This window comes from Cyprinodon tularosa, unplaced genomic scaffold (assembly GCF_016077235.1).
Source record: "Cyprinodon tularosa strain WSP-4 unplaced genomic scaffold, ASM1607723v1 ctg9, whole genome shotgun sequence".
NCBI classification, from domain to species: Eukaryota; Metazoa; Chordata; class Actinopteri; order Cyprinodontiformes; family Cyprinodontidae; genus Cyprinodon; species Cyprinodon tularosa.
The window spans coordinates 1,058,932-1,068,651 of NW_024039673.1; the positions used below are offsets into that span (position 1 = coordinate 1,058,932).

Here is a 9,720-nt window from a genome sequence, read left to right on the forward strand (position 1 = left end):
TTATAATAATTATTATTATTATTATTATTATTATTATTATTTTATCATCATAGTTATTTAACTACGTTATTTAACTAGTTATTTAACTACGGAAGAGGATTAGGGCCACTGATTAACTGATTTGAAAAAGTCAGAAATATGACTTTTTTCTCAGAATACTAGTATTAAAGTCAGAAATCAGAGAAAAAAGCAAGAGATTAAAGTCAGAAATCTGTGATTAAATTCTGACTTTTTTCCCATATTAAGCTGAAATAAATTAAAAAATCAGTCAACTTTTTTTTTTTTCAGCGGCCCTAATCCTCTTCTGTAAATAACGTTACATTATATTCTCCCACAATTCATTGCGCTCCTGGAACTCCTCTTGACGTTCTGGTCCTTTAGCACATCTCTTCATTGGTAGACTCTTTGGCAATAAACACGTGGAGACATCATACCGACCGCCAAGCTAAAGGTAAGGATTTATGTTGTTTATAAAGCAGTCACATGTAATATAAATCCAGCCCCATTGGTTAAACTAACTTTGGATTTTATTCTGGTCAGTGATTAGTGTCAAAAAAAGAGGCTTCATTATGCTAAAAGTGTTAGCTAATGAGTGCTAGCTGAGTTAGCAGCAAATGTTATGGATTCCGATACTAAAAAGAAAATAACCTGATCGACTAGCTTTATTTGTCACATTTATCTGGATTCAGATAAAAGTTATTCTTCATAATTAAGGCTGTAATTGTAAAGGCGATTCCGTATTTCTGATCAGCTTAGTAAAGAGCACCATAGAAAACATAGACATTTATTTCTTTAACGTTTATTTGACTCCAGGCACGTTTCATTATATTAACTTGATTTCTGCACCAATTTATTTTTATTTTTCCTTAATACGTGGTTGTGTTTAGCTTCTCTTGACGTGAAACTGCTGCTTTTTTGGGGTTGTTCTTATAGTATTTCTTAAAGCGCCTCTCCCCTGTGCAGGTAGAAACAGCATCTTGTTGGATCTGGGATTGAACTGGACACAAGATGATGAGTGAAGATATGGAGCGGCTGCTGATCCAGTTTCAGGATGAGAATGGAGAGGTTCTGGGTTCTCCTTTTGATGTGCCTCTTGACATCACCCCAGAAAAACTGCAGCTAGTCTGCAATGCGCTGCTGCAAAAGGTAACTTTTTCTAAATCAATGTAAACACACTGTTTCATGTTAAAGAACTGTCATGGTCCTACACAAACCAACATGAGAAATGTAGGTCCATTGCAGGTTTCTGTTCTCCCCCCTAAAAAAAAAAAGTCACATTTATAGAAATACATGTTTTTGTAGAAGTATAAAAATCAAAAAGTGTCTTAGCACTGATTGTCATCAGGACTTTGTTAGGGACATTCTGTCACATGAATGCGCTTTGATCTAGGGCTGAAGCGATTAATCGATTATTGAAATAATCGTCAACTAGTTAAGTAATCAGTTAAGCCGGGCTTACGCTGCGATTTTTTTTTTCACTTGTTGCATGCAGCTGCTGCTCACACTGTATGGCCAAACCGCAGGGTTTAGTCATACAGTGTGAGTTCATAGCTCACGATTTATGTTCCGCCCAACGCTCTGATGTGATCTACCTGCTCACACTAAAAACCACATCGCACTCAGCTCCGCAGTGAGATGGCGCTGCTCTGACTCATCTATCCGGGAGGCAAACAAATATAAAGGGAATTTTAAACTCACTAGAGAGAAACGTGCTGCCCTGGCAATTTGTGCAATTTTGTGCTGAGGGTCCTAGAAAGAAAGGGCGACGTATTTGGACGAAGACATGGCTGAGCAAACGTTGCTCCTCCATTTCACTCATTGCACCCCTGCCATGCTTTTTTTGTTTATATCTGAGAGGAAGAAGAAAAAGAAGAATCCTTGTTTGCGCACTGAGCGATTTGCCCATGACGGCCCGATAGAAAAATTCTCGCGTGACTGGAAAATCGCCCCAAAAATCACAGTGTATGCCGGGCTTTAATCGTTAAATGGAGTATAGAAACTGTAAAACATGCCTTTAGTTGTCAGAGCAATCCTCCTGGAGCAGTAAGTATATCAGAATTGTAAAAAAAAAAAATAAAAAAGTGGGTCAACATTTTGAATTTTAGACATTTCGTCTGTGAATATGCTCCATCCAGAACTTCTCAAGTGGAAACGTTTTAGTTTCCCCTGGTTTAATTTTGTAAAAAGTCTTCTTTAGAGAACCTTTTGCTGCCGATTAATTGATTAATCGAAAAAATAATCAACAGATTAATTGATTTAAAAAATAATCATTAGTTGGAGCCCTACTTTGATCTACAGCACAAGTGTCAAACTCAAGGCCTGTAGATTAATCTGATCCATCAAGGCGTAGATCGGGCCCCGTATCACCCAAAAAAAGAGATAATGTGGTAAAGTTAAGGAATATGTTCTTTAAAGTGTACCAATGGGCTATAACTGCCAAATAAATAAAAGCGAAGTCATAATAGCAATAGTGTGGTATTTTTAGAGGAAATAATGAAATGGAAAACTTTTATTTAAACAGCTTATACTTAAAGTCATACTGCAAAGTGAACCAATTCTATCTCAAGTCTTTAGCAGCATGTAACAGATTTTCCTCCAGGATTATCGTGTATTTAGCTCCATTCATCTCCCATCTTTCACACTGGGGCCAGTACGTTAAGGATGATGTGTAGTGTTGGTTTGCTGTAACACATGGTAGTTTAAACAGACTGAAGCCTTTTCCTCATGGCAAACAGGACTTATTTTTTGTTTTCCATTCTTTCTTTCTTAATGGTGTTTGCCAATGCAGCTCCTCCAGAGTAACCATGGCCCTCGTGGTCACTCTGAATGATCCTCTCCTCATCTTTCCTTTTAGTTTAGATGGAGAACCATTTCTTAGTATGTCTGGAGGTGTTTCTTTCTTTTTCCAGTTTTGGATGATTTATTGAACAGCCCTCTATGAGATGTTCAAAGCCTTAGATATTCCGTGACCACTGAAACAATCTGCTGCCAATGCTGGGATACAATTACACTGAGGTGGACTTTGTACTGAGTGAAGCCAGCTATTTCCATTGGATTTTTATACATCTTTCAAATGAACGGGGTCTGAATGCAAACTCATGGCACACCTTTCCTATTGTTTGTCAAAAAAAGTGTAAAGACCTTTGCAGGGCACTGTATATAGAGCTAATTATTCAAATGCTTTAAGGTACGTATTATGACTCATAGGCTTGTCCCGATCCGATACGTGGATCGGATCGGGACGCCGATATTGACAAAAGAATGCGTATCGGCAAAGAATGTAAAAATGCCGATCCAGACTGCCGATCCAATTTTTAAAAAAAAATCCGGTCCGTATTTTCCAGTTTCGCCGATTGAAACGATCCATTCCACTATTTTGCGCCAGTGTTCCCCGAATCCGGTCCGCATTTTCCAGAACACCTTCAACACACCCACAGGTCTTTTTGGGTCTGTCTCCCGGCCTAACCATTAAAACAGGTGAATTGGAAGATAGCGGGGAAAATGTCAGCCGTGTGGGATTATTTTATCCTGCACGATGTGTAGATGGAGACTAGGTGTGGAGGAGATTGGGGAGTTTAAGGCATTTTTGTGTAATAGTTCACTGTTATTTGCACTGATTTTTTTTTTTTAAGCAGTGTCTTTTTTCAAGAGTAGAGTCCTGATTCTAAGTTAATAGAATATTTTCCACTCTTGTCTGTTTTGCATTTTTATTAAAACTTACAGTAATACTTGCACCTTTAACTTTTTACGGTTTTACTGTTCACTGTGCAATTTCAGATTGCTATTCATAATTTTGTCCAGTTTGTGTTTATCTCTTAATAAACAGGTAAGTTTGTTGTTACCAATCATTGTGTTTTATTCAATCTCACCTAATTCAGCTGGCTAGATGTTATCAAGAGTAGTAAAACCCTTTTCAACATGAGTCTTACAACTAAGGCTAAATACTTTAACTTAAACTTAAACGCATGCTTGAATAGGCTGGTATCGGCCAGTATCGGATCGGAAGTCCAAAAACAATATCGGTATCGGATCGGAAGTGCAAAAACCTGGATCGGGACATCTCTAATGACTCATTACCTGTTCCAGGAGGAGCCTGTGCCTCTGGCCTTTTTTGTGCGTGGAGAGGCAGAGGTGGTGTCCAGTCTTGGATCCTGTATTAAGGCTCTCGGGGTGGAGACGGAGCAGGTTCTGCCAGTGGTGTACCAACCTCAGGCTGTGTTCCGGGTTCGGGCCGTGACCCGCTGCACCAGCACGCTGCAGGGACACACAGAGGCAGTGATCTCCACTGCTTTTAGTCCTACGGGAAAGTGAGTTCCTATAGGATCAGTAGCTGCCTTGTCTTGGGATTAATCGACTAACTGATTCTAAATTATGCTTTGTTAACATTTTCATTATTTTTCCATGTTTGTTTAAGGTATCTGGCCAGCGGATCAGGAGACACCACAGTGCGCTTTTGGGACCTGACGACTGAGACGCCCCATCACACAGCCAGAGGTATGAAAGCACTTTTAAAAGAGGCATCATTTCCAACTCCTAATAAAACATATAGTTGACTAACAATAAAACACCTCTGATCTGCACCGTGTTTCATTTAAGGACACACTCACTGGGTCCTAAGCATCGCCTGGTCACCTGATGGAAAGAAGTTGGCCTCAGGTTGCAAGAACAGTCAGGTTTGTTTAAAAAAAAATAAAAATTTAAAGGGGAATGCCGTTTTTTTTTTTTTAATTGGGCCCTTGATTTCACGTTATTACATCATGTTCTACTCACCCATATGAGTTTTGTGTCATTTGGAGCCGTTGTGAATATCTTCAGAACGGCTCGGATGACTTCATACATGCGCCGCTTCGTTTTTAAAAGATATAAATATAAAAAATATATGTCTGGGGGACAGTGATTTGCCTACATGTTATAAATGCTGGTGTACCATAAATGATAAATTATGAACAGTTTAGTTTGTGCCTTCAACTCGTTGCCCATAGGAACACATTACTTGGATATAACCTAACCAAATATCTTCAGAACAGCTCCAAATGACACAAATCTCATATGGGTGAGTAGAACAGGATGTAATAACGTAAAATCAAGGGCCCAATGTAAAAAAAAAACAAAAAAAAACGGCGTTCCCCTTTAATTACTTTTTACGTCACATCTATAGATCTTTCTCTGGGATCCAGTGACGGGGGCACAGATAGGAAAAACTTTGACCGGACACACCAAGTGGATCACTTGGCTCTGCTGGGAACCTCTCCATCTGTAAGCTTTCCTTTCAGCTTTTTATTGAGGACCGTTTGTACATTTTTAGCTTTGTAGTCCCAGTTTATACATTAAGTTCTAAGTTTATTAACATTATATTGAACCAAGCTGTTCTCCCGTTTTTTTTTCGTTTTTTTTTTAGTAACCCAGAGTGCAGATACCTGGCCAGCAGCTCTAAGGATTGCTCTATACGTATCTGGGACACTGTTCTGGGGCGCTATGATAAGATCTTGACGGGACACACTCAGTCAGTCACCTGTGTGAAATGGGGAGGAGACGGACTTCTATACACTTCCTCTCAGGACCGCACCATCAAAGTCTGGAGGCCAAAAGATGTAAGGCTGTGAATCTATTCATCTTGAGTGGAAGTCCCCTCAGGGAGACCTGCTTTGTTCATGTTGGGTTATTGATTTCAGGGCGTCCTGTGCAGGACTCTGCAGGGTCACGCCCACTGGGTGAACACCCTGGCTCTCAGCACAGATTACGTCCTGCGTACTGGAGCTTTTGAACCTGCTACAGCCACTATCAACCCCCAGGATCTCACTGGATCTTGTAAGTCTTGGTATTCCTTTCAAATGCTTGTTTATTTTTTTTTAATGAAAAGTGTTTTTAACCAAATTGTACCATCTCCCCCTCCAGTGGATGAGATAAAGGAGAGAGCCTTGCAGAGATACAATAAAGTTAGGGTGAGTACTTTTCACTAATGTGAGAGGAAAGTTTCTCTAACACCTCCTTGCTTCTGTAATGCATCGTGTCCTTCTGTTGCAGGGGTCAGCTCCGGAGCGGTTGGTGTCCGGCTCTGATGATTTCACCCTGTTCCTGTGGAATCCCGCTGAGGATAAAAAGCCTTTAGCCAGGATGACCGGCCACAGCGCTCTGGTCAACGAAGTGCTCTTCTCCCCTGACACCAGGCTACTGGCTTCAGCTTCATTTGATAAGTCAATTAAAATCTGGGATGGAAGGACTGGAAAGTAAGAAACGTCTGGATTAATAGGAAGAATGATTCTCATTTGTACTTTTAGTTCTAATAAAAGACTAAAGCTTTTTTTTCAGTGATTCCGTCAAAAAGTGAAACTCTCATTAGATTCTTTTGAACATTTTCTTTACCCTGAATTTTCCATTGATAAACTGATCTACGTCTCAATCTCATTCAAAACGATTCTAATTATGATCCATCTAATGTAGAAAACCAAAGAGCTCCATAAGGTGGTGCTGTTCAGCTTAACGTGTCCCATCTCTGCCTCCTCGTTCTCAGGTACCTGATGTCTCTGCGTGGCCATGTGGGATCCGTGTATCAGGTGGCGTGGTCGGCAGACAGCAGGCTGCTGGTCAGTGGCAGCAGTGACAGCACGCTCAAAGTGTGGGACGTAAAAACTGGGAAGCTTAACATGGATCTTCCTGGCCACGCTGATGAGGCAAGACAAAAGATTTAATCACATTGATGGTTCTTGTCTTTTTGATCCATATTTTGAGGATTTTCTTATCTGTCTGTAGGTTTATGCTGTGGACTGGAGTCCTGATGGACAGAGAGTAGCAAGTGGAGGGAAAGACAAATGTCTTCGAATGTGAGTAATCCCACTCCTGTGGAGATTTTAGAATAGTTGGATGTTTCTTAGTGTTTGTTTATTTTTTTGTCTTTTTTTTTTTTTTTTCAGATGGAGAAGATAGCCAATGAGCCCTATTGGCTTTCTCTATGGTTTGTAGAGCTTCAGACAGGTGGAGCAAAAGATAGCCGGAGTGGATCAGGTCCTCCATTCGTCAGATGGCATTGTGTCGAGGAACTTCCATCTTGTCACTATATAAATACTGAATCTTGGTTTTAGGTTCAAGTGTGAATAATTCATTGATGGACGTTAAAAAAGCAAATTATTGGAAACCTGAATGTGAAAAATTGGTTTCTTGAGATTTCTACATTTAGAAAAAATGTAATACAATACAGATTATTTAATATACTAACCCTGATAAACATGATCTGTTCAAATCAGGTACCAGTTTTCAGGTTTTATATATAGAGCTTTAACCATCGTCATAAATATAAAAGATCATAGATTTTCAGCTGATTTTTAGTATATAAACCAAAATAAATTATATATTTTTTTACAGATGAAATGGAGATGCTCTCTAGAAGAGTAGTTGGTCTAAAGCAACATGTGGGAGTGTTAATGCCTTCCCTGTTGTTTACTCTGCTCCTTTAATCTATTCCGCCCAACCTTCTACACATTAGTCATTTGAAAACTGCAGTGGCAGGAAATGCTAAACTCATCATTTCATCCCACATTGGGAAACCTCATTTCCTGTCCACATTATGAATTTATTACTTTTTTTTGTGTAATGTGTTTTGACTTTGACCCCCACAAACGCTGGTGAGTGAACATTAAATTCAGTGGCTGGAAGAATTTTCCGTTTTTGCCTCTAAAAGATGGAATTGCTGTCAAATGTTGATGGAAAGCAGCTTGTGTCCGTGGTTTTAAATCTAACTGGACTGTGTTGCATTATGACAACAATAAAAAATCTTCTAAAGGGAAGTGTTTGACGCAGCTTTTTTTGACCCAATAAAGGTGAACATCTAAATCAGTTGAAAGTAACAAATCAGTTTTAGTGTTACCAAGACAACAAGTATGAGAAAGACTTTAAAGTTAAATGCTAAGTGTGAGAGGTGTTTTGTTGACGATATCCCAGAGATTAGAGGGTGTAAGGACTTTGACTTTTATCATGTTCATTTTTTTTATGTTTTACTCAAATCTAAGATTATAGAATTTTTTTAGGAGGAACATTTCCTTTTTTAATCTGATTTCACTTAAGCTATTTCAAAGGAATAATACCCAACATGTAAGAATACCTAGATTATTTATTTCATACATCAGAGGTTTCAAGTTATTCAGTGAATATGGTATATTTGGAGAGAAACTTCAACTTTTTCCAAGCAAAGCCTTAATGGTCAGTTTAAATCTTTGAATTTTCTTTCAAAAATATATTTTTTTACATTTTTACCTAGACTTTTTTTAGGACCTTATTTCAGTGAATTTGTATTTCATAGTCTGACATCATCCGGTACATTTAAAAGTGATTAAAAAGTCTGAGACCAAAGCTTCCAGGTATCTTAAATCTTTTAGGAAGTGTGATCTGTAACCAGTGGAAGAGCTGAAGCCACTGATCCATTGTGGGTCTATGCAATTTCTTCCAGTTAAAAGATAAATATTGTTATGGAAGCCTGGAGTGAGCCAGAGTTCATTCTACCTGTAGATCCTCTTCTCACGGCCCCAATCATAAATTCTCCTTTCTAACTTATTATAAATGGTGTATGGCCTCAAAAAGGTGGGACATTCACTTTTAACATTTTGAAGTTATGCCTTTATTTTAAAATATTAACTTAATTTTTCAGATGTCCAGGTAGCATTTTCCAGCTGATGGTTTTATATCATTTTTCAAACATCGTGAAGGTATTTGTTGGTGGTTTTTATTTTGTAACTACTGGACACTCATTAGCACTTCTTAACTAGTTAGGTGGCTGTTTTGGATTGTTTCCATTTCACTAGTACACTAAATTTCCCTAAATTGGATTAAATCGATCTAAATTACTGGGGTTATGTAAAGGTTTTAGTTTTAAATAGAGTATGAATGTGAAGGGAATGTTACCTAGATTCCTGGAGCTTCCATGTCTTCCCATTGAAGAACAATAAAGATATTTGACTAGAAACCTTCCTGTCTTCATTACTGTAGAAATCATTAATAAGCCTCACATTTCAAACCTTGATTTTCATCAATTATATCATGTCGCTTTATTTTTAAAGTTTTGAATAGGCTTGCCCCACCAACATTGGGTGATTTAATTGGGAAAAGAGACAGTAAAATAAAAACGAGCACAAACCAGAGGCTGCAAAGTACTGACGGCAGAACACAGTTTAACAAGAAGGAAGATTTCTTTTTAGAGTAACCAACCAAGAATCAGTCTTAGCATTCAGGGAGGAATTACTGATTACCGTACTAAAAAAGGCTTGCAGAGAGAAAACGATCCGTTTTTTCCTTTTTAAACCTCTAGACCAGAGGTCTTCAACAGGGGGTCCGCGATCCCTAGGGGGTCCAAGGAGGTACTGCATGAGGGTCATGAAATCTTTGATTGATTAGTGTTTTTTTATATCCCCACCCACCCCCCGCAATTTTTTCCACTAATTGAAATGTCTTTAAATCCACATTAACATGAATTCAACACACTGTAGTAAAAAGATCAATGCAGGCAGAAGATGTCTTTCAGTCATCAATGCACACATTCAGCGACACACAGGAGCTCTTTCAATCTGGGCACCCTTTCATTCACAACACCTGTCCCATCAACCAGGAATCAGAATCAGAAATACTTTAATAATCCAAGGGAGAAATTACTTTCCTTACATTACTCCATCTGCAAATAGAGTGACTATAGGACCAGTTTGATAGAACACAATTTCATACAATATATAATTAGGG

At 38.6% G+C, this 9,720-nt stretch overlaps 1 protein-coding gene across 1 annotated transcript; it reads left to right on the top strand.

Annotated features, from left to right (window-relative positions):
• Positions 1-348: 348 nt before the first annotated feature.
• On the top strand, positions 349-7,781 carry nle1 (notchless homolog 1 (Drosophila)). The gene is made up of 13 exons (XM_038274033.1): positions 349-451; positions 964-1,146; positions 4,087-4,307; positions 4,415-4,494; positions 4,597-4,673; positions 5,159-5,256; positions 5,399-5,591; positions 5,673-5,808; positions 5,896-5,942; positions 6,025-6,227; positions 6,512-6,671; positions 6,751-6,821; positions 6,912-7,781. The coding sequence occupies exons 2-13, from the start codon at positions 1,009-1,011 to the stop codon at positions 6,922-6,924; spliced, it is 1,437 nt and encodes a 478-aa protein (XP_038129961.1). The 5' UTR covers positions 349-451; positions 964-1,008; the 3' UTR covers positions 6,925-7,781.
• Positions 7,782-9,720: the final 1,939 nt, after the last annotated feature.

Bases quoted from the DNA above. Each gene is read 5' to 3' on its own strand.
- nle1 (XM_038274033.1), top strand. From the start codon at position 1,009: ATGATGAGTGAAGATATGGAGCGGCTGCTGATCCAGTTTCAGGATGAG. The intron at 4,495-4,596 runs GTATGAAAGCAC...GTTTCATTTAAG, and splicing joins GCCCCATCACACAGCCAGAG to GACACACTCACTGGGTCCTA. The intron at 5,257-5,398 runs GTAAGCTTTCCT...TTTTTTTTTTAG, and splicing joins TGCTGGGAACCTCTCCATCT to TAACCCAGAGTGCAGATACC.